This window comes from Olea europaea, chromosome 1, assembly GCF_002742605.1.
Source record: "Olea europaea var. sylvestris chromosome 1, O_europaea_v1, whole genome shotgun sequence".
Classification (NCBI taxonomy): Eukaryota; Viridiplantae; Streptophyta; class Magnoliopsida; order Lamiales; family Oleaceae; genus Olea; species Olea europaea.
In genome coordinates, this window is record NC_036237.1 from 34,908,918 (window position 1) to 34,932,939 (window position 24,022).

Below are 24,022 nucleotides of genomic sequence, written 5' to 3' on the forward strand. Positions count from 1 at the left end.
AAATATATGATATAGGACTTGCCACATTGTGTTGGACAGGGCCTGAAATTGTCCATGAAGTACCTCTCGGGTTTAAGAAAAAAATAAATAAATATACATACATACATATATAAGAGGGTATTACATATAGCGTGTTGGACAAGTGTCAGTGTGTGTCTTGAGAGTATTAGTGTCGTTACATGTTAAACACGGACATGCCACCTTAGTAGAGTATTTGTGTTAGTACTAGGATGGCTCTCCTAATTACCAAGATCTCTATATTACTGTTTTAGGTGATGTATTCTTTATTCCTATTATGCTTGTACAATTAAATCTCTGCACATCACAAAAATCTCAGAATATTTGATTAACGACAAATTTTATTATTATTTTTTTTTGGTAACGAAAATTTCACATGAGAAAGATGTTGTATTTTATGTTGGAGTCCATCCAATGCTTAGCTAAATGTAAATGTGGCCCAAATTACTTCAAGAATCATATGTTTTGCCCTTTGATGAGTTCAAAGTTTTTCATCAGCTGTTTTGTGTATGGTAAGGAATTCATGGTTGGTTTAATTACGGCGCATAAACTGTATGTTTGCTGGATTAAGTGAATGTTGTTTTGGTTTGGCTGCTCAAAATAGTCTTATAGTTAGTAAAGTTCGTATATGTAAATATTGTTTCTCAACTGTTCTTCCTTCATTTATTTTTGTAATCTTCTTTACTTTGGATAGCAGAAAATGCAAATCTAACGCATGTAAATGCAGCATTCCGTTCTCAATTGATGACCTGGCCGATACCCTTCAAGTGAAAGAATTTTCGGATGTCGAGCCTGTGACAGAACTTCTCGAGAATCCAGCCTTCGAATTTTTACATGAGTAAGGCTAAGGAACCCTATGAGCACGTACCCTTTTTCTTTTTTGGGGGGCATAGTAAAGAAACTTCCCTTCATGGATATGCTTAATCATTGTAAATTCATCAATTTTTTCAATTTTTATTTTTTTCTTTCAAGTTTCTATATAATTATTCATCTTTTTTGGTATTTGAAAAGTTCCTTAGCACTACGGGAAAGGGAAATACATCCGATAGATCCATTTCCCTGGTTTTTATTCTGTTCCAAATTTTAGCATTCTTTCTAGTGAATTAGGGGTCAAGGGTGTTGTTTTAGTGATTGGAAGTTAAGAAAATGCTCTACCCAATCTCGTGTAAAACAATGAAATATTGAAGGATAAAATGTATATGACAAATATATGGTGGTTGGTTTTGTACAGTCTCTATGCAGTTATATATATATAACGTGGTTATTAGTTGTAAGTTGTGTTTTTAAGGATCTGTTGGATCTTCATGGAAATGATGAACGCGCTAAAATTTCCTTCACCGGTCTCTGCTTTCCTCGAATTCCTACGATGCCTTGTCATTGGCTCCATCTTTTGCCCTTCTTGTGGTGGTGGTGTTTCAAATCGGGTGGTTGCACTATTGATTGCAAGTTTTAGAGTTTGGATTTTGTTAGGTTTTGGATTTTAGATTTGGTGGCAGGGTCGTCCACTTAAGATGGTTGGGAAAGGTGGCGGCAGCGATGATACCAACAATGGTGGCGCATGGGTTAACACGTTACAATGTTTAAAAAAAATAAAAAAGTACGCACTTGATAACAATAACACATTAACAAGATTAAAATGGGAGTTCTAATTGTTCTATGTTGATGGTTTGTTATGTGTGTATTGTTTTGTGAGATTTTCTTTTTTTCAATCAAAAACACACTTATTTTAAAGTACACAAACAAAATGTTGAATAGAACCCATCATAAAAAATGAGACGAGATAATTAATTGAAGGTTAATGATAAGGTTGCGATGGAAAAAGTTGGGGACAAAGCGAAAATGACCAAAAATTAAAAATTTTCACTACAGTTAAAATATGCTGCATGTAACATAAATTATGGTTCAGATATAAATATCCTTAGAATTAAAATAAAGAATTAAAATAAGTTTTTAAATTATTATTGGACAAAATTGGAATTGATTGAATAGGACATGAACCAATCAGTTCGATTATGTTAACGTCAGAAAACAAGTAATTTTTTATTCCACAAATCGAGAATCAAACTATTCCAGACCCATTTTTTATTCTTAATGCTGAACGAAAATTAGATCTGTTGGATGAGAATGGAGTCCTTGTTTCAATTTAAGATGTTTAAGCTGTGATTGATTTGACGTTTTTGGGCCTTTTTTCGTTTTCGAAAATGCAAAAAAAGGGTTGATCCGTCGTTTTCAAAAATTGAAAAACGAGGTAAAATTTATAACTTAAAATGTAAAACGATTTTTCATCGTTTTGAATGTTTTCAGTTATAAATGTCAAAAATGTGGCGTTTTCGAAGAAAATTAAAACCGTTTTGAAATCGAAAATTGAAAAGGGAAAACTAAACCAAACGAAGCCTTATTGTTTTTAGAGTTTTTCTTAGATTTTGATAGTGTAACCACCTGCTTTCAGTTGTTTTATCACTTGCATTACCTATTGTTTCCATAGTCCAATTGTTCAACGGAAGAACAGCTTCATTTGTTCCGATCAATAATAATATGACATGTCAATAATTGGTGAAATATATAATTTTTAGGACATTCTATGTATTTATTCATCGACTAATTTGTGCGTCATGTTCAATTTAATTCTTATTTTCGCATGGAACCAGCAATTCCATCTGTATAATTTTTAGAGAAAATTAAAACCAAATCGAATCGCAGCCTCCCCTTCATTAAATTCTTACTATTATAATAACGGCATCTTAATATTGCAAGCATTAAAGAGAATTCAATAAACAAGATAATAGATAATATTTTAATTCTTTTTGTTAAATTGTTTAGCATTATTGGAAAAATATCATAGTTGAATGGAGTCGAAAAATTTATCCGAAGTGCATGTTTGGGAAATATTATGATTTTTTAAGAATCTAATTGTTAGAGTCAAATATTAATTTTAGTAAGAGTTTTGTATTACCCACAATTAATGTCCATTTATTCACCACTATTTTTATTACTTTACGATTTCAGAAAGGGAAAATTTCATACCTAAGAGACTATGACCCATTTCAAAAATAAGAAATAAGGTTTAAAACTTCAAAATTAGATGTTATTAAATTTTATTTATGAAATAATTAATTAGAAATATATTTTATTAATTAAATATATTAAGATCATAATTTATACAATTTGATTACAAATTATTGAATTAATTGATTATAAATTATTTTTCGTTCACAAATCAAAAAATTTATAGTTCACAAATTATTTTTCGATCATAATTCAAAAAATTTATAGGTCAAAATTATTTTCCAATCACAAATCAAAAACTTAATTGGTCAAACTATTTTTTCATCACAAATAAAATTTTTTATATGTCACAATTTATTTATCGATCATAAAATCATAAATTTATAGATCATAATTCATTTAATGATCACAAATCACAAAATTTTCAAATCTTAACTTATTTAACGATGACAAATTAACAAATTTTTAGTTAGTCTAAGTTATTTTTCAACCACAACTTAACAAATTGTAAGTCATAATCACGCTTTTTAAGTCATATATTATTTATTAATCACAAATTAATCAATTTATTAGTCTTGGTCACAATCAACCAAATTATTGGTTACAAACACTATTAGACCCACTTGACTGTCGTCACGACCACCACACCAACATAACCTGCACCATAATCATTAGTGAGCACTACCTCACCATTGCCAACAACGCCAGATCAACAACCACACTAGGACCAGTGCCAAAATCCACCACCATCACCAGATCCATCCGCACTACTGCCAACAAAAAAATTCCCAAATATTACATTGGCTGCACAAACACACCCTAATAGATCTACCTGCACTATTACAATCTGCACTACAAATATCTGAATAGTGCGTCGCCTGCGAAAGTGGAAGCTCGTCGAAAACCACAGCTACAGACATCGTACGACGCTCAACCAATAGATCTAACATTGCCAACATTCAACCACAAACTACAAATCACAATTGGCAATATTGGTTTGACATCGCCAGTCAACATAGCCTTGTCGTTGTGCAGATCGAGATGCCGATGCTTCATGTAGAAGTGTTATACTATGTGACGTTGCGCAACACCTCTTCGCTGTTGTGATACCTCTAAGCCATCCTGTGACCTTACGTGTTGTGGCCCTTCATGTGGCTGCACTAGTTGTTTCCGACAACCGAATAGAAAAAGGACACCGCTATATGTACCAAGTGTTAACATGTTCGGTTACACGCTCCTCATAGAAGGGCCTATGCATTTTTTTAATCGACATGGGCCCTCTTCTTGTGAGAGGCATGTCAGGGATGTAAACGAGTCAAGTCGAGCCGGCTAGCGAGTCGAAATTTTTGACTCGGGCTCGGCTTGAGTAAATCGTAGCGGGCTTTTTTTGGGTCCGAGTCGAGCCGAGCCAAAGCTCGGCCAAAAAAATAAGGCTCAGCCCGAGCTTTGGCTCGGGCTTTTTACGAGCCAAGCCGGCTCGATTTTTTTAATTTTAATTTTTTTTGGCAATTTTTAATGACCTTTTTTTCACATGCCAATTGTTGTGGTGCAATTTGTTTAGTGTAGAAAGTAAAAAAAATTGTTTAATGACATTTTTTTGAAAGAATTTAAAAATTGCATCATTTATTATTTATACAAATTACAAATTAAATAAAAGTACAACTTTCAAAATTATGTAATTTATACGAATAACAAAATAAATAAAAGTTACAAATTACAACCCTCCTTTTTTTCGGGCTTGGGACCGGCTATAATCAACGTAGGCGGAGTTAAAATTGTAAACGAATAAAATATTTCGTGTACAATTTTCTTGAGTCAAATAAATTTAAAAAATACATTTCTTAAAAAAAATTAATTTAAAAACTTACAACATCCTATGTTTGGATATGCTGCAACTCTTCGGCCATTATACTATCAACATGTTCTTGAACACGTAATTCTGCACATTCCCAATCCTTCAAGTATATCAAAACCTCCAATATATCTTCTTTTAGTCTTGATCATTCATCTGATAAAATTCGATCACCTAAACTGAATGCAGCCTCCGATGCTACCGTAAACACTAGAGCTGTTAGTAGATCACGTGCAATTTTTGATACAACTGGATATTGTCTTTCGTTACATCTCCACCAATTTAAAAGACTAAATTCTTGTAATTCGTTCGGTTGCAACACACTACGAACATCCACACACATATACCTAGCTTACTCAGAAGGAATTTCAAGATTTGTACCACCAATATTGATCGCTCTAAATGTTGATGAGCTAAAACTAGAACTAAATGAAGGAACACTTGTATTGCTATCTAAATAATTTCATAAATTTTCGGAATTCGTTGAAATATTTCTTGAAAAAGAACTTTGGGAAGTAGAACTACGCTGACCTTCATTTTCAGCATAATAATTATACATTTCACATAAAAAAGATTCTATATGCACGTGTGATAATTCTATATTCAAAAAATCTGATATCCCCTTTACAGTAGTTTTTGTGCCAATTAAATTAAGTCGAAGGTCCATTATTGAAGCTAAAAGAAATAAAGAAGGCAACTCTTCCCGATATTTACAAAATTTTAACTCCATAGAGCGGACTACATCAGCAAAAAATGGCAAATTCCTATATTTATGAAATGCTTGTGAAATGTAGAAAAAAATTGTAAAACAAGAGAAGATGTAGGGTAATAAACACCGCTACATTCTTTTGTAGTATCGAAAAAAGGTTGTAAGAATTTTTTCACTTAAAATGCAATAGTCAATTCCCAATCTTCCAAATTATGTTCGAGTCCGAGTGTATGCCTACCATTATAATATAGTGAAATCACTTTATCGTAATTTTCACACGAATGTAACATAAGATATGTAGAGTTCCACCTATGTGTTACATCAGTGGCAAATGATTTCTCATGTAATCCATACTCTGCACACAAACTATTAAATGCTTGTTTTCTTACTGGTGACACAGTAAGAAAATTTATTACTTGTCTAATTTTATCTAAATGTGAACTTATATGTTCTAATCCAACTTTTACAATCAAATTAATAATATGACATACACAACGTTGATGAAAAAATAAATTTTCAAATACGAGGTTAAGATCAGCAATAAATCTTTCAATAACAACTTTGTTCACTGCAGCATTATCAAAAGTAAAATTTCGAACCATATCTTGTATACCATATTCCTGTATGATATCTTTTAAAACCATGTATATGTTAGTGACATTATGGGGAAATTCTACACATCTGAATGCAATAATTCTTTTATGTAGAAGCTACGGGTGATCAATATAATGAGTCGTAGCAGCAATATAACATTTTCTATTACAACCAGTCCATAAATCAGAAGTAAACGATATAACACTATTAAAACTTTTTAGACCTTCAATAGTAATTTGTTTTCTTCTGTTATATAATGTTATGCTATCCGAACGAAGAGTATTTCTAGAATAAGAAGAATACCTGGGTTGGAGATATTTCTACACGAGTCGGATAAAGTGTATTGAGTCTATCATCGTAAGCGGCATCTCTGCTGCAACCACGTATGCAGCCATTTCTTCACGAAATCTTTCTTGTGAATACACAAAGGTGGAAAGAGTAGAATTAGAACCGCCAAACACTAGTTAGGTCTGTTTCGAGTCGAGATTGGTTGGTTTTGCTTTGCAACTCCTTAATACGTGTCTATTCAAATGCGTTGTGCTCGAGTCAGGCTTCCAACTAAGTTCTTTGCCACAATAATTGCAACATGCTTTCCAAATATCTTCTCCATTTTCAACACCAATTTTTTTTCGTGTCATATGTTGCCAACAGTCCGATAATTCTTTTTTTGACCTTTTTGTCTCAAGTACTTGAACTTCTTCCTCTTCAATATCCTCCAAATTAATTGGAACATTTTCACATACATCGTAGTTAGATGGAGTACTCGAGCTACCGCCAAACTGATTAATTTCATCACTTGTAAAATTCATAATAACTAGTATAATAAAAAATACTGAATATTAGACTGTAGAGTGAAAGAAATTGAATATATTAATTGTTATATGAGAAGTGAGAAAGAAGAAATTCAAACTTGAATGATTGAATCCGAATCTATAATATAGAAATAATGCGAATTAAACTCGATAGCAAAGTGATTTAAAACTTCAAAAATCATCCCGTATTTATAGATAAAAAAATCCACATTATTTTTCAAATTTGAATTTCAGAATCTATATGATTAAAGGTAACACTACGTAAAAAAAAATGCAGCTATAGCTGCTCTAGCTGGCAGCTGTAACCTGCTGCCGTGCAATAGCTCAATTTTTTTTTTAATTTTTAAAAATTTTTTTTTGCTCGGGCCGAGCATTATTGTCACGAGCCATTTTTGGCGACACGAGAGCCACACGGGCTTTCTTGGGCTCGGGCTGACCTCTTATTTTGAAGCTCGGTCACTACGAGTTACGAGCCGGGCGGGCTCGGACTTTTCCTGAGCCGAGCAATGAGCTGCCCGAACCACCGAGCCTTTTTGACACCCCTAAGCATGTCACATGGAGTGTCAACGCCCGAGTACAATTAGCAAAATTCATAGAAAAAAGATAAAGATGAAGGTTGGTGGAGAGAAGATGAAGAGAGGTTGAAGAATGTGGAATGGTATTAGGGTTTGGAAAGAAACTGAATCGGGGATATGGAGTGGATTAGTTTAATTTTATATTATTATTATTAATATTTAAAATTATAATTATATCTGATTATTGAATGAAAAACTTGTAACTCATTACAAATTGAGATATTGAAAACACTTTAATTCAATAATTCCTGTAACTTATACCTTCAGAAAATTAAGATTTTACCTAAATAAGTGTTGGGCCGACAATTATAGGGCCGTAGCCCACGATCAGGCCCACAGGATTTGTGGGCTGATTCCGGTTAGTTTCACCGGCATAGAAAACCCATTGGAAAGGTGAGACCGGGAGTTTGACGATTGATGAAAGGAAGCTGAAATTTCAGGTGGACAATGGCGTCAATAGCTCTCAGTGTTCAAGCCTTTAACTCTCTTTCTCTTTCTACAACTTCTTCTCTTCAGAGGAACCAAATTTCTGCTCTCTCTCACCTCCCCATTTGCAGTTCAAATCTGTCCAGATATAGCAAAAATAGCATCAAATTCAACGGAAATGTAATCTCAAGAACAGGAAATGTGGAACCCACAAAGATTCGGGCGATGTCGTCCGATTCAGGATTGGAAGACACTGTGAAGAAGACTGTTAGCGAGAACCCTGTTGTGGTTTACTCCAAAACTTGGTGTTCGTAAGTATTGCAAACAGTGTATCTCTCTCTCTCTCTCTCTTTCTTTCTCTCTCTCTTTGTGAGATTTAATTGTTCCTTGAAGAAATTTGAAATGGGACTTCTTGAATTTTGTGCTGAAGGTACTCTTCTGAGGTTAAATATTTATTCAAGAGCCTTGATGTGGAGCTGCGTGTTATTGAATTGGACGAATTGGGTATGTTTTGATCGTTTCTTACACAGAATTCATTTCTGATTATATTTATGCACCCGATTCTCATGGAAGATTCAAGATTCCATATGTTTGATTGGATGTGGTGTGTGTTCTATAATTATGTTGAGCCTTCATATCCATAAAATCTTTTGAATAGTTCAGAGGATTTGCTGATTGAAAACCAAATATTTCTGCAGTAGAAAGCAGTGTAATTGTTGCTAGTTGCTCAGATTAACATGTTTAGTTCTTGTACCGGGCAAAGGTTTTTCATGACTAAGTATGCAACTCTTTCAAAAGAGTTCGGGTATTGTACGAATTTAATAGGTGATATCTTCAGAGTTCCGTCTCAGTATCAGATATTAGTTGCCGAATTTCTGGTCACTAGAAAGTCACCTAATGTAATTAGAAGCCCTTGTGCCTGCAACAGAAATAGCATTTGTGTATACAACATCTTATTCGGAGTGGGGATCTCTCCATTTTACTGAACTGCATCATTTGAAACGAAGATGAAGCACTTTTTTTCATTACAAATGTTACTACCTTGTTTCTGCATGTTAATCTTAGAGAAATGAATGCTCATCCGCTCAAGTCTTGCTGTCAATCTCGAACCACATATTTATCTACATAGTTGATGTAAGTTTGTTTTGCCATTGATTACTTAAACTTGTCAGACTTCAATTTCCCCAAGATTCCTGACGGAGTATTTTATTTTCTTGGAAAAATAGTAAGCATCCATTGAAGACTGATTTTATTCAAGAATTCAAATCTGTCTTTTTCTTGAGGTGAGCTATAGGTTAAGAAACCAATGGTGTTTTCAGGTCTACTGGTAAGTCACCGTCTAAATCATATTCTAAACTATGTGGACAATGGTAATTTCATATGAAAAATAAGTATAGTTGTCTTTTTGAAGATCTAGGAGATATCATTATTTGAGCCCAAATGCAGAGTAGGAAAAGGTCCCCAAAATAAAAATATTAATGTAACAAGCCTGTCATATTAGATGGAGAACAAGGGAAACCTCTGTAACATAGACATTTCAACTAGGGTAGCGTATTTGTCAGACATGTGTCAATACCGACACTGTTCGGACACTTTGTCATAAACGTTTTTCTTTTTTAACTCAATATTATATATTTTTAACTTAAAATTATTAGTAAATAACAAATTAGTGCTTATATTTAAAAGATTTCAACAAGGAAAAATTTAATTTATACTGTATAAATGAAGAACTTAATCAACGTGTTGGCAACAAGTCGTGTTAGTACTTTTTTGAAAAATCGCGTGTCAGATGCATTACAGAGGGCAATGGGGTAGAACATAGAATAGATGGACTATAACATAGCAAAGACAATTTTAGACTTAAAAAATGCAATGATCTATATGAGGTTTTCACGAAAAGAAATGGGCCTAAAGCTATTGAAGACAAAAGAGACCCCTGAAAATTTTACAACCTCTAAAAGTGAAACTCTGAGGAGCTAACCATGTGCTATAGGGGAATCAATGAATGTGGTAAAACTTTTTTTTTTTTTTGAAAGTTGACTGTGGTAAAACTTCAAATGACCTGTTAATACCATTAGGAGTATAGTCAATCTTCAAAGTTGTCAACCCCAATGTGGCACCGCCATTTGATTTTGTGGGCAAGAAGGGACATCGTTTGCCATCGAAATATTTGCCATCGAAATAAGTGCTGGCACTGCCGCTTCCACTGCCACTGCCACTGGGAATATAGAGGAGAATGTAAGAGGCTGAAGAAAAGTATAGTGCATTGCACTAGTAGTTATATAGGGTCTTCAAGTAACAAGCGACACAATTGGTAATCGGATGAAGAACAAACAAAGGTTTGCAATGATTCTTTAGGCGAATCTTCAAGTCTAGATGACATTCGGGGCAGTACACAGGAGTCCAAGAGTGACAATGAGCTTGACCCAAAATGTTTGAGTTGAAATGCTTGGGTTTGGCTTTGGAGAGTAGAGGCATCTGTTTCAAATGGGAGGAAATAAGAAGTTTCTGTGGATTCGTGGGTGTGTCTTTTGATGAAGAGGAGGGGAAGAGGTTTCAGATATCCCAGAAGGATGCGACAATCACCGTGACGAGGAGAACATGGACATGTGAAATGAATATTAACTTGATGGGAGGAAGGAGTGGAACTGATGAACTGGGAATTAGAAAATTTTCCATGCAATTGAGACAACCTTCATAGCTTCTTGTAAATGGGTTTGTGCATGGAGTGGCGTACTGAGTCTGTTTGATCCCGTTGTCCTTAATTTCTAGTATATGGGTTTCGCCACTTGTTTGGTGCATTTGCTTACAAAAACTTGGCTTAGAAAAAAAATTATTTATGAAAGACCTCCAGTGGTAGAGAAGTTTGGTCACTATTTTAGGCTTCTATCTGTATTATGTTTAAGCCAGCCGATTCGTACGTCACTGTTCTATTTCAATACTTAATTTTCTGCAATTGTTTGTGCTGTAATAGTTTCCTTGTAGTAACTGGATGACACGGAGTTGACAAATTCATTGTAAATTACTGTAATATTTATATTTTTAGTGACCTGCCTGTTTTGAAGAAAAATCTGCTTGCATTCTTATAATAAACCTCAATTCAGTAAGATCATCACTAATTTACTGCTTCTTATGAAAATCCGTGCAGTGGTTGCTAATACTGAACTGTATCACCAGGTTTTCTTGAACGTCTGTTTTACTAAGTACTGATTTTTCTACTGTCTTATCCTACACTATGATTCGTAAATGAGAAAGATGTTGACAAAAAATTAGTGGTTTAGTTCTCATTATGAAGTTACAATCAGGAATGAACCTTCATATTCATTACTCTTGAACAAACTTTCATCCTTTAATTGATTGGACACATCTTGTAAGAAGTTTTCTCATTTTCAGGTTCTGAAGGACTGCAACTGCAGAAGGCACTTGAAAAGCTTACTGGTCAACATACCGTTCCCAATGTGTTTATAGGTTACAAATGTTGAAAATGCTGTACAATCTTCCTACGTATATTGATCACTTCTTAATTAGAATATATAGACATTCACACGAGTTTAATATGCAGCAGAAATTTGTGTTGTTATGCATAAGTCATCTTCTTGTTTTATATGAGAATGCAAGGAACCTGAAATGAATCATGAGAGTAATTATAGAACACTGTATTTATTGACAATGGAGTATAAAATATCTAGCTGCTGCTTAAAATGGGAACATTGCATCATTGGTCCCAAACCTTTAAACGCAAACAAGTTAGTCCTCGATATTTCATTGTAGTTGCACAATCAATATAAGTTGGGGATCATCTTGCTTCTTTCAAAAGGTTTGGAACCACCTTGTTACTTGGAAAATAAGTTAAGGACAAATGGTGGAACTTCCCTGATTAAAATTTGTCATATTGTGAGTTCAAATTAGTATTCTAAATCTTAAATGTGCATAATTTTATTTATTTTATTTTATCAGTTAGTAGTTAATGTTAAGAGTTTCTCTAATAATTTTCACTTTCATGATCAGGGGGAAGGCACATTGGTGGTTGTACAGGTACTTTTGTCAACCCTGTCCTTTATGAGATTGTGACAAAATATTTGAGCTCGTCTCTAGAATGAAGAAAGAAATGTCAAAGTGGTTCTCAACATTCATGCAACGACATCACTTAGTGTAAATAGTATTAGCTTCAAAGGGTAGATAATAGTTATTCTATCAAAATAGCGTCGTCAGTCATCACACTTGCTGGTAAAAAGTAGTGACGGATTTCTGATACTTTATGAAGCATTCCCTCTGCATGACACTTATATAAGTTCAAAAAATATTGCTGCAATTGTTACTTTCATTTTTACTTCGATTGGTTCCGTGAGTTATTCTCTCTCTCACTTTCTTTCTGTTTGCTTCGGATTTGTGCAATATTCTGTCTATCTGGTCCCTCGAAGCCATTTGTTTTGAAGATACTTATTTCAAAATTTTGGACAGACTTATGGTATTTTACTGCAATTTTATACCATTTTCAAGAATAATATGGACGGTTCATAGTGTACTCAACACTTGAAAGTTTTCACAGCTTACAAAATTATGTAAAAGTTCTTATTTCTTGTTTCTTGATGCAGATACTGTCAAACTACACCAGAAAGGAGAACTCGAACCTTTGCTGTCAGAAGCTGGTGCCAAAAAGACGGGGAGTTAGGCTTGTCTTAATATCCTTGAAGGGTTCCTGAGTTCTTGCTCCGTCAAATCCTGACAAGATACTGTCCTAGGTTTCTGTCAGTTCAATGATACTTCCTGGCTTTTTAAATGGTATCTGGATGTGTGTTTTGCTTGTATTAAGACTAGATTCATTTTGTTGTTGAATGCATTTCTCATGTACTGGAGATTGCACAAATCACACTCTTTAGGGTTCTTAATTTCTCAAATTCACGTCTTCTGAATCCAGAAATTGCTTGTTATGACTGATATAGTGCTACTTATAAAGTAAATTGAATGAATAAGCGTTGTTTGCTTTTGTGCTATCATAATCATGACTGACTATGAGATAGAGCTAGAGCATGTATGGTTAAGCTTAAAAGTTAAATTTGCATGTAAGTAAATTTGTATTTTTAATCATGCTGGGTTCAATTAAAATGTTTATGGGAAATCCTTTAGTCCCTGAAACGAGTATTCGTGTTGTAGAGCTAAGCTAAACATGCCCCTAAAGCGGCTGCCATAGAATTAAGGTCTAGAGGAAGCATGATATATACCCATTTTCATACACAAGCTCTTGTATAAAATAGATGCCAAATATTCAACAGGACAGTAGTTCTACATTAATAACAAACATGGAATTGTCCTCATTCGACTTCCTGGATTTCATCCAATGCATAGTTGTTTGTCGATACATTTGCATAATTCACTTTGTTAAACCGCACAACAACTGGGTACCTAGTCTTGGGGTCCTGCATATGTATTGCATACATTTTTGAATATCAGATTTGGACATAATTTACGAAACAATAATTATATTCGTAGTCACTATCGGTAGTGTTTTTATGAGATAGTTTGTTATTTGATGATTAATTAACAAACTGCCACATAAGGCGACTATTGGTAGCGAGCGATTATGAATATCAATGTTCTTTACAAAAACATGCCAGTGTGGGTATGTATTTATTTTGTTCACCTGGTCAACCGCAACAACTGAGCCAACCCCCTTGTACCAGTAGGACTCCTTCCTGAGAATTCTCACCTGATATGCCAACAATATCAACTCAATATTCTGCCAATCTTACAGCAATTCACCTAGATAAATTCGATTTCTTAACGATGTTTCAATGCTAAACGAGAAGCCCTTTTTTGGACTATATAAGTACACACCTTCTGATCGACTTGAACAGCGTATATGGATCTCTTTTACCTTTTTTCCCATTACAATGTCCTTTTGTTTTGTATAATCTAATCTTATCATGCTGAGTCTGAGTGTATCAAACATATACACTAAATACAAGGCAAGTTGTCGCTCACCTTTGTGCCCCTCTTGGGTCCAATAGGAGGTGGCTTGGCTGCTTTTGCGGGTGGGGCTTCACCTTCAGCCGCTGGCGGAGCAGTGGTGGCTGCCGGTGCTGCCGCCTCTTCTGCAGCCTTCACAACCAGCCTTGAATTGTTGTTCTTGGAAGAGAAGAATAGCATACCACTCTTGGGTGCACTTATTGTATTTGCTGTGAAATTTGGTGCCACCACAAATCCAGATGCCATGCTGCTTGTAGCCATATTATCTTTACTCGCTCAATTCTATGTTGCAACCAAATTTGAGTCTAGTAATGAATAATGCAATATTCCGAACTAATGGGATATCTTTTTACTGGACGATGATCAACCTAAGGAAAGCATGTTATCTCTCCAACCACTTGGATGCTACCATCTGGCACCATATCCCCTTGCTTTGGATAATGATATCTACTTATTTATTTATTTTTCTTTTATATCTGTAGAAAGTTATCCCGACATGTGTCATTTCTTCATTTTTTTGTTTCATAATCTGATCTAATACGTAATAAATTAAACAATTTTATTGAAACTTACTACAAATTATTAAGGGTCCATTTGACATAAATTTTTATTTTTATTTTTTCTCTTGCTTCCCGTAAAAGAATTCTAAAAAAGCTATTTTAATTTTTATTTGAAATTAAGCCCCGTTTGATAATCATTATATGAGAAAAATAATATTTTGAATAATGATTTTTTAGAAGAATGCCTGATTAAAAAGTAGAGAAAAATTTTGGGTTTACATACAGAGTATTTTTTTATGTGTGTATGATTGAAAATGAGTATGTAAAAAAAAAAATGTTTTCAAATAATGGTTGTCAAATATGGACTAAGCTACTAATTTCTAAAAGAGTCTTATTCTGGAAGTACTTTATTCTAATCAGAAGAAGACGTATATAGGGTTTCAAAAAATTCTTTTGACTTTTAAAAATCTTGCCTACATACCCTGATTTCAATTGATTGATTGAATTAAAACTTGATTTTTACTGTGCCCAATTTTGTTATAAGGGTCTTTTCGATTGTGATTAGGAGAATTTATATTTTGACCATTAGAAAAAAAAAGTATGTCCCACTCGTGAGAGAAGAAGTAAAAAATGACGATTGACTTAGAAAAGTAACAGTCAAAAAATTGATTTTTTTTGTGAAAAATCAGAATCAAACATGCATTAAAATTTTATAAATATTCAAACTACTTTTTATCTACACATTTCAAGAGATTCACACATTACTCATTTATTCGTCACTCGATTTTATTTATTAATGATCTAAACTGTTTATAAACACTTCCATGACATGCTTATATGAGCCTATAAAGTATGAAATTATAAAGAAAATTCCAAATATACATGTGGTCTTGAATGAGTCTTGTAATACTCTTATCTAATAGTTGGATTATTGCTCCTCTTTGTTTCACGAGTGAATCTGCATTCAAGGTCACGAATATGGCATTATTGTGCTATCTTCACTACATCATTTTTAATGGTGGTATAAAATTGGGTGTAAATTGATATATTCAATATCATATTTGTATCTTCATTTACATCCCATTGGATCTAAATTCAAATTATGCTCAAATGAAAAACCATTTTTTTACATTTGTTGTCGGAAGATAAAATTTGTATTTCCTTTGAAAATTTAAATTGCCATATAAATTTATTATATATTACCATTGAAAAGGGAGTGTCATTTTCGTAATTAAGCTCAGATGTCGTTATCTCTAATTGAGACTTTAGTATTCAAGTGGTTAATGCTGCGTTGTCGAGTGTCTACATATTATTTAGTGGGTTATTAATAAATAAAAATAAAAATCACCGGAATTAATTATTAGGCTACGTTTGATTCGCCAAATTTTCCATGGAACTTAGAGTTCGAATTTCAACTTTCACTTTTGGTCTGTTTGATTGACAAAACTTTTCAGGGAATTCATTTTCCATGTAATTCTAGGTACAACACCTTAAAGCGTGATTTTCCACCTTTTATTTTCCTAGGGGTTGGTGGTTTTTGGTTTTCCACATTTTTTTTGTTTTTTTTTTTTAATTGTTGGCAATGAGAACAAATTCTAGGAACAATTGTAAAAGAGGATATACCTATTGACAATTTTCATGTAAAACAAAGCCAAACGAACACCAAAATATAAGATGATTTTTTGATTTTTTTTTTTTTTGCAATGGAAACAAATTCTAGGAACAATGGTAGAAGTTGATATCCCTTAAATTGACAATTTTCATGTAAAACAAAGCCAAACGAACACCAAAAAACACTTTTACTTCAACATTTTTCATGTGAAAAATTATACCAATCAAACACAATAATTTACAATTTTCAAGAAAACAATTTCTAGGTAATTCAATTTCCTGAAATTCACTTTTTTTTCCACCCAAATTTCATCTTCGCAATCAAACAGACCCTTAATTTAGTTTTTTATTACACAGTTGACTGCTTATAAATATAATTAAAGAATAATTTGTTATACTAAGGACCACTTAGCCAAAAAGGATAGCAATCCTAACTAATGTATTATTTTATAATCAGTTCCTCCCTTTTTTTTATCCGTTCCTTAGTACTTGGGAAAAATTACACCTAAAGTTCTCCATCTATTAGTAAATGAAGAATTAAGTGCCTATTCATTTTGTTTGACAAAATTGGTCGCAAATTTTTAATTATTTAGAGCTTAGGTCCCAAATGTAAGGTTTTCCATTGGGATCATAATTATTGGTTGAAAAGACGAGGATAAGCTCCATTCAATTAAAACAAAAAGGATTGAAATAAAATAAATTAAAAAATTATGCCCTTGTTTGGTTTAACTAGAAATTAAATTTTTAGTAATTTTTGATAAAATTTGATTAAATGTATGGTTAAAAAATTAATAAGAGTTGTGAATTTCATAAAATATATGATTGAAAATGAATTTAAAAAAATGGAGGTCAATCGTGTATTATATCTTTAAAAGCCTTATTTTGTCAGTTACATTTAACCCCTATTTGGCAATGATTTAAATCCAGATTTAAATCTATGTTAAAGTCAACAATCAATTTTTACCACATATTTAATGGATCCCGTAACTTTTCAACTACATATTTCGTCAAATTTTATCAAAATTTACTAAAAATTTGATAACCCCTACCAACCAGATGAATAGCACTAAACCAAGTACCTTGATTGGACATGAGATTATTATAAGGGAAACTGGACCACGAAGAAAAGCACTAGAAAATTTGACTATGACGAGAAAAGAGAGAAGGTGTTTGTAAAGATATTCGGACTTCGAGGATAGTACCTTATTAGCATTGGAGTGTGTCGAAAACAAAATTAGATTGAGAACATCTTTGCTATGCAACTTTAGAAAGTTGTTTGTCTAAGTATTTTGAGTGTGTGGTAAACATATCCCCAACCTACTTTTGAGGATTCACTGGCTATATAATTGAACAGAGAAGACTTATTTGCAGTAAAAACATTAGTGAGGACTTAGGTGCAAATTTACCAACAAGTTGAGACCGGCGAGCATGTTTTTCTTTATTATCCATATCAGACACACCGTCTCCTCCTCTCACATTGCCAAAAACGTAATCGAAACTGATAAATAAATCAGAATAAATAAAGGCCAGTGGAGTCCGATACAGAGTAGGTGCAGAAAAAGCCAAACAGTACAGAGGCAAAACAAGCAACTCCGACACCTCCTTGAAATGCTGGCGAGTCTCTGGCTTCATTTTCACCGGAAACTTTAGATTCCCGCTATCCCCTACCTGTAAACTTCCATCTCTTAACTCTTGAATATAAACTTCTGTTTCTGAGAAAATAAACCGTTAGAATATTTCTGCATTGATATTTTATTTGGGGCCTCTGCAGTGCTTTTTTTTTTTTTTTTTTTTTAAGGTTTTTTCTTTTTGGTTTCCTTTCCGATCTCGTTTGGTGGAAGGTAAAGAAATGTTAGATCGAGTCTGATTTTTTTTTCCTTTAAATATATAGGTTTTACAGATATATATGAAATTCTGATTTCATGTATTTGCTTTTTTATTTTTTGCTTATTTTGCTAAAACGTGCAAGGTTTTAGCTTTCAGTTTGGGTTGACTTAAAACTTTACCCGTTCGTTGGGTTGGAATTATCAATTATGCTCGTCTTAACTTGGATATAGTAATTTTTTTCCTTCCAAATATAGGGTGAGAGTAAAAAAATTAATTTAGATTCCCATTCCCTCGCTGTATTTTGAGTTGAATCATTTAGGGGATTGTACGTTGTTTGATGGTTCAATTTGTTGCTTTAATTGAATCCAATTTGATGAGTTACAGTTTGTCCTGCCTTTGCTATGATTGTAACTGGTTGACGCTAGATTCCTTCTGCACGGAAATCTTGTCTTTATTATTCTTTCTGCCACATTTTTTTCCACATAAATGTAGGCAATCCTTCTTGCTTGGCCCCTGTTTGATGATCATTCCTTCAAAACTTTTTTTTCTCAATACCCATTTTCAACCACACATTCTCTAAAAATATTTTTCACGCGAACCCAAAAAATTTCTTTCTTTCTAACCACACGTTCACCAAAAATTTATTATTCAAAAACGCATTCTTTCCAAAAAAAAAAAAAAAAATCTGTCAAACATGTGTTGCTGACAACAACTTGTTGCAATCATTTCGCCCCTCACCATCTTTCCTCTCTAGGGATGGCAACATGGCGGGAATAACCTGCTCCCTTGGGGATCAGCCCGATGATGCGGGGATTACCCCACTGATTTTCGGGGACCAGGACAGGGTGGGGAACATGATCCCGCCCCGATTAGTTTATATGTTTTATGTTATATTTATAAAAATATAAATACAAAGTTTGTACTAATGAACTAAAATTATAAGACCATAAATCCAATTAAGTGGTATATTCATGTAAAGCCCATTATTTAATGACGAGTTCTTTCATAGACTTGCGTTTCACCATATTTACATAAGAATTGACGTGGGATCTTTTTAATGCATTTTTGGTTTAAGTGTTTGGGCTTCAGTATGGGTTTGAGAAATGGGTCCCTGGCCTAAACCCGCCCTATTGGCATTCCTTCTTCTCTCCCTTGATCTCCTTTAGGTAGCTTCTGGTTGGTTGAAATAGCTTGATGTAGTCATTTAATTCTTTTTGCCAACATGGCTGCTTGTGTACACGGTTTTCATAAATGAGTGACGGTGAAACCCGAACCTAGGTCTTTTGCCTGCTAATATACTGTGTTACAGAACTGTATATATACATTTAAATCTTGTCTTTGACATGGATGATTCTGAATTCAACCTTTCCAGTTCTTTTTTCTCTTTGGTCCTCTTTTCTTGGGGATGCAGGAGGGATTGTGAAAATTTTGCAAATGCAGGTGTTTTCAACCCCTAAGCTGTAACTCTTCCATTTTAACAACTTGTGAGGCTAAATTGAGCAAATTTTCTTGTGTGCTTCTTGCTATATTTTCATTCTCATTTAATTATTATTGCAATTTTGGTTAATGCAATTCAACGTGCCATGCAGGGTACTGGGATGAATGGAGTCCACCAGAGTGGCAACAATGGGGATTTTGAAAAAACATTTCCAGGGTGCTTGGGAAGAATGGTGAACCTTTTTGACCTGAATGTAGGGATGGCAGGAAATAGGCTGCTTACTGCTAAACCATATCGAGATGGTGCTTACTCTTTTTGATATTCCTTTCTGCCATGTGTTATATTATTGTGCAGAAAATTAGAGTGAATGATAATGTTGATGTTTTATACAGTAAGAATATCACCTAGTGTTGGTTGTTTGTTTTCACAATATGATTTACAATGTCAAATTAACTGTAATGAAACTTAGATGACATTGTTTGGTGATAGTTGTGCATTTACCTTTTGAAAACATATATTTGGAAAGTATCTCATTGATTGCTTTATTATCTAATACCCATCCCAGTTCTTTTTCGAAGAGGGTTCTGTCAAAAAATAATGGCTGATATGGATAGCAACATACAGATATTGTCAATGGTGCGCACATATAATGTTTGATGAATGAACTTGTTTTCTGCATCATAGTTTCCCTTTCTTTTCCTTTTTTCGCCCTTCCATTTTTTTTCTGAGGCCAGTCTTTGACAATTTCCGCCGTCTTACTGTGCATTTCTGGACAATAATGTCAAGGGTGCAATATAACACCATAATAATTGCTGCACAGGTTTGCCTCTGCCAAGTACCCGATCCCATGTAGTAAGGACGATTCCATCTTCTGAACAAGTGGAGGACCAAGTGGTACATTTTCTATTTGATACCAAATGAAAATGTGCTTTATGGAAGCATATTCTGCCAAATATTTTGCAGAATTTATTTCTGATACTGATTATGTATATATTTTATTTTTTTTGAGGCATCAGAGGGAATCTGAGATGAGGAGAAATTGTTCAAGCAGGAAATCAAATGGCATACCCATGAAGGCACTCATAGCCCTAGAAATGTCCAAGGAAGTAGGCTCTAATCGCAGTCCAACTAATGTGGTAGCTAAGTTGATGGGTCTGGAAGCCCTTCCACAACAGCAACCTAATTCAGCAACTCAAAGAAGCTATTACAGAGGTTACCCTCCAATTCATTCAGATATACCGATGGGTTGCTGGGAGCAACAGAATGAGTTCTTTCAATATGCAAAGCCAAATGAATACAAAGATGTTTATGAAATACAACAACAATCTCCGAAAACAAACTGTGCGAGAGATAAATCACCACTTCAGGCCAGATATGGTGAAACTATGGATGACAGAATGATGGCTGTTGTTCGTCAGAAATTCACTGAAGCCAAATGCTTGTCTACAGATGAAAAACGTCGGCAGTCTAAGCAGTTCCAAGATGCATTAGAATATTCAAATTCCAATAAAGATATATTCCTGAAATCTATGCAAGAATCAAATCCAGCGTTTTCTCCGCATTGTAACCATCTGCAGCATTCCATTCGTCCTCCTGAGACAAGGCGAATTACAATCCTTAGACCTTCTAAAATGGTGAATGATAATCATTTTTCTGGAGAAGGGAATATAAATGAGAAAAAGATGAAGGGTGCCTGTGTGGGGAAGTTGAATGGGGTAGAGAAATGCCATCCGGGATCTTCCCCTCCAGCAAATTGGAACATTGATGAACATCGTACACAAACAACCCGAATAATAGTTCTGAAACCAAGCCCTGTGAAATTGCACAATATAAAGGCCACAGGGCCTTCACTTTCCGAATCACCAATGATGTTAAGTGAAGACTTTTTTGGGGACGTAGAAGATGACAAGAATCAAGAATCAAGAGAAATTGCAAAGGCAATAACCCAGCAGATGCGTGAAAAACTAGGGAAGCATCGTAGGGATGAAACCTTGCTTTCTTCTGTGTTTTCCAATGGCTATGTTGGAGATGAAAGTTCTTTTAATAAATCAGAAATTGAATATGCAGCCGGTGTTAACAGTGATTCAGAAGTCATGTCACCCATATTTTGTGATGATAGGTATTCTAGCCCTTATTACTCTTCATTTAGCCGTGCATCTATTTCTCGACATTCATCAGTTTGCAAAGAAGCAAAGAAACGTTTATCTGAAAGATGGGCCCTGATTGCATCTAATGGGAGTAGTCTTGGAAAAAAACACATGCAGAGAAGCTCAAGCACTTTGGGTGAAATGCTCTCTCTTTCTGAGACAAAGAAGGCAGGAAGGCCTGAGGAAGAAGGTGGTTCCAATGTAGAACGTAGGGATTCAGATTCTCACTTCATTAGTGATCAGAGGAAGGACGAGAATGTGGATAATTCACCTAGGAATCTCTTGAGATCGAAATCTGTTCCTGTATCTTCTGCTGAGTTTGCCGCCAGGTTCAATGTAGTCACTCCAGATCCAGGTCGTGGTTATAAACCAAAGGTTCTTGAGGAGGCCACTAAGACAAGAATTATGAAAACATCATTAAAAGGGACGGTTACAAGTTTGTTTTTCTCGAAGAACAAAAAAGATGATGAAGATAAATCTAGCGCATCTGAATCCCATGTGGAATGTTGCTCTTCTGGAATGCTTTCTGGACAAATTGTCAACAGTAAAAATGAAAGTCTTCGCTATAAAATGACCGACTGTTTGTCACCTCGGCTGCAGGAGCTATCGAGCATTGCATCTTCCCCAAATCCAGTTGGCAATCAGGGCATAATATCACCAGAGGTAATTTCATTACCAGTGGGTGCTTTTCTCCACTCTTATTAGTATCTGTTAATTAATGCATGTCTAATTTTGGTAGTTACTCTAGCGAAATTAGTGACAAAGGTCCTTTTCTGATCATCAACTAATTCTGTTTGAATCAATTGATCTAAGAAAGCTCGTTGTGGCTTAATTATATCTTATCTGGGCAATGGTGTGAACAGAATGCTATAAAATTATGATGGTTATAAAAAGTTTCAACAAATTTATCAGCTGGATGATAGAAATAAGGGACATACAGAATTTTAATGAAGATGAAGTAGTTTACCTAATAACTCTCAGTATGGCTTTTATAATGCATATTAGGCTTTGATTAAAGTTGATACTATCTTTCCCAATATCTGCATACGTCCCCGTGCTAGTCCTTTAGCGGCAAATTGGTAATGCTCTCTCTTTGGTATCTTGTAGTGTTACTGTGTTAGTAATCATCGCTAATACATAATGCTCTCTTTTTTTTACTTTATGTAATAATTTGACATTAATCCAAAAAACTAGTGACCATATTTAACGTTTCTCTACTTTTGTAGGCTGAATTGTCCGTGAAAGGACGTGCTGCGCCCGGAAATCTTAGTGAGAACCATGACCGACAAAGTCCAATATCAGTTTTAGATTCATTATTTGAAAAGGAAGAACGTACTACACCTGACTCTGCTGGTCATATCAAGCCAGACCAACATGGTAGAATTTCTCAGTTTCAAATATTCTCGTGTGTGTGTTCTGTTCTATTATAATGTCTTCATTTATTTTCTTGTATGCCCATCCCTTATATCCAAATAAACAGGTCCTGAGTTTCCAGTTCATTATATTAAATCAAACTTGATTGACAAATCGCCGCCAATAGGATCAATTGCTCGTACTCTATCATGGGATGATACGTGTGTGGATACAGCATCTTCATATCATTCAAAACCATCCTTTCCCTCACAAACAGCAGAGGAGGAAGAAGGAGAATGGTTTTTCTTTGTTCAGACATTATTAACAGCAGCTGGTCTCATTGGAGAGGTACAATCAGACTCATTTTTGGCTAGATGGCATTCGTCCAAAAGCCCACTTGATCCATCATTAAGGGACAACTACATTGATTTTCAAGACGAGGAAACACTGCATGAAGCCAAGCTAAGGCAAAAGAGATCAACACAAAAACTCGTCTTTGATTGTGTCAATGCAGCTTTATTGGACATTGCAGGATATGGGTTGGACTCATGCCGAAGAGCCAATGCATCATTAAGAATGGTGGATCAGGTGTGGGCACGTATTAGTATGTGGATTTCTCGTGATTTTACAGGCGATTGTGGGGATGATGACGATCTGCTGGTGGCGAGAGTGGTGAGAAATGAGGTGGCGGGAAAGGGGTGGGTTAATTGTTTGAGATTGGAGATGGATAATTTAGAGAGGGAAATTGAATGGAAGTTGCTGGAAGATCTTGTGCAGGAGGCTATGGAGGAATTGACAGATAGGATATCATGAGGTATTTATCCTTTTTTTTGTTGTTGTTGTTGTAACTTTTATATTATTTCTTTAATAATTAATATACATCTCAATTGTTTGGGTATTATTATATTTTCACTATAATGGTCAGACCATCTCTAATCCATTGCTGCAAATCTGCATCCATTTTATGCGTGTATTTCTTTTTGACCTTTTTTTCTTTTTTTTGAATTTCATTTTTAAAACATACTACGGCTTGTTTGGTAAATTAAAGTCTTTAATTAGACAGTTATTAAACGGTATTAAAGAAGAAAAAGTAGGGGTGCCTGGCTTGCCTTTGACACTAGGGCCTATCCTGCCCACAAGAAGTTGGCCCGTTTTCAATGTTCGGGCCCTATCCGTCCTTATAATCA

The 24,022-nt window shown here is 34.5% G+C and overlaps 4 protein-coding genes across 4 annotated transcripts in view; 3 read left to right on the top strand and 1 right to left on the bottom strand.

Moving 5' to 3' along the window:
• LOC111407852 (myosin-6-like) overlaps positions 1-1,251 on the top strand; it is a 20,822-nt gene extending 19,571 nt beyond the window's left edge. Inside the window, exon 34 of the mRNA XM_023037542.1 lies at positions 554-1,251. Within this exon, the coding sequence (XP_022893310.1) occupies positions 554-860 (307 nt within the window). The 3' untranslated portion in view covers positions 861-1,251. The remainder of the gene's footprint in view (positions 1-553) is intronic.
• A 6,696-nt stretch (positions 1,252-7,947) lies between these two features.
• Positions 7,948-12,986, top strand: LOC111402687 (monothiol glutaredoxin-S12, chloroplastic-like). Its single transcript, XM_023031048.1, has 5 exons — positions 7,948-8,303; positions 8,423-8,496; positions 11,386-11,460; positions 12,001-12,027; positions 12,588-12,986. Exons 1-5 carry the CDS (start codon positions 8,014-8,016, stop codon positions 12,662-12,664), a joined length of 543 nt encoding a protein of 180 aa, XP_022886816.1. The 5' UTR covers positions 7,948-8,013; the 3' UTR covers positions 12,665-12,986.
• A 189-nt stretch (positions 12,987-13,175) lies between these two features.
• Positions 13,176-14,356, bottom strand: LOC111402698 (photosystem I reaction center subunit IV B, chloroplastic-like). The gene is made up of 3 exons (XM_023031055.1): positions 13,975-14,356; positions 13,634-13,699; positions 13,176-13,409 (listed from the first exon to the last, which is right to left on the bottom strand). Exons 1-3 carry the CDS (start codon positions 14,218-14,220, stop codon positions 13,305-13,307), a joined length of 417 nt encoding a protein of 138 aa, XP_022886823.1. The 5' UTR covers positions 14,221-14,356; the 3' UTR covers positions 13,176-13,304.
• A 3,527-nt stretch (positions 14,357-17,883) lies between these two features.
• On the top strand, positions 17,884-23,725 carry LOC111402676. The gene is made up of 6 exons (XM_023031042.1): positions 17,884-17,911; positions 19,487-19,637; positions 20,156-20,229; positions 20,352-22,145; positions 22,709-22,859; positions 22,963-23,725. Exons 2-6 carry the CDS (start codon positions 19,496-19,498, stop codon positions 23,646-23,648), a joined length of 2,847 nt encoding a protein of 948 aa, XP_022886810.1. The 5' UTR covers positions 17,884-17,911; positions 19,487-19,495; the 3' UTR covers positions 23,649-23,725.
• Positions 23,726-24,022: the final 297 nt, after the last annotated feature.

Bases quoted from the DNA above. Each gene is read 5' to 3' on its own strand.
- LOC111402687 (XM_023031048.1), top strand. From the start codon at position 8,014: ATGGCGTCAATAGCTCTCAGTGTTCAAGCCTTTAACTCTCTTTCTCTT. The intron at 8,304-8,422 runs GTAAGTATTGCA...TTTGTGCTGAAG, and splicing joins TACTCCAAAACTTGGTGTTC to GTACTCTTCTGAGGTTAAAT. The intron at 8,497-11,385 runs GTATGTTTTGAT...TCTCATTTTCAG, and splicing joins TATTGAATTGGACGAATTGG to GTTCTGAAGGACTGCAACTG.
- LOC111402698 (XM_023031055.1), bottom strand. From the start codon at position 14,220: ATGGCTACAAGCAGCATGGCATCTGGATTTGTGGTGGCACCAAATTTC. The intron at 13,700-13,974 runs GTGAGCGACAAC...TTGGCATATCAG, and splicing joins GACCCAAGAGGGGCACAAAG to GTGAGAATTCTCAGGAAGGA. The intron at 13,410-13,633 runs GTGAACAAAATA...ATACATATGCAG, and splicing joins CAGTTGTTGCGGTTGACCAG to GACCCCAAGACTAGGTACCC.
- LOC111402676 (XM_023031042.1), top strand. From the start codon at position 19,496: ATGAATGGAGTCCACCAGAGTGGCAACAATGGGGATTTTGAAAAAACA. The intron at 19,638-20,155 runs GTGCTTACTCTT...ATTGCTGCACAG, and splicing joins TGCTAAACCATATCGAGATG to GTTTGCCTCTGCCAAGTACC. The intron at 22,146-22,708 runs GTAATTTCATTA...CTACTTTTGTAG, and splicing joins AGGGCATAATATCACCAGAG to GCTGAATTGTCCGTGAAAGG.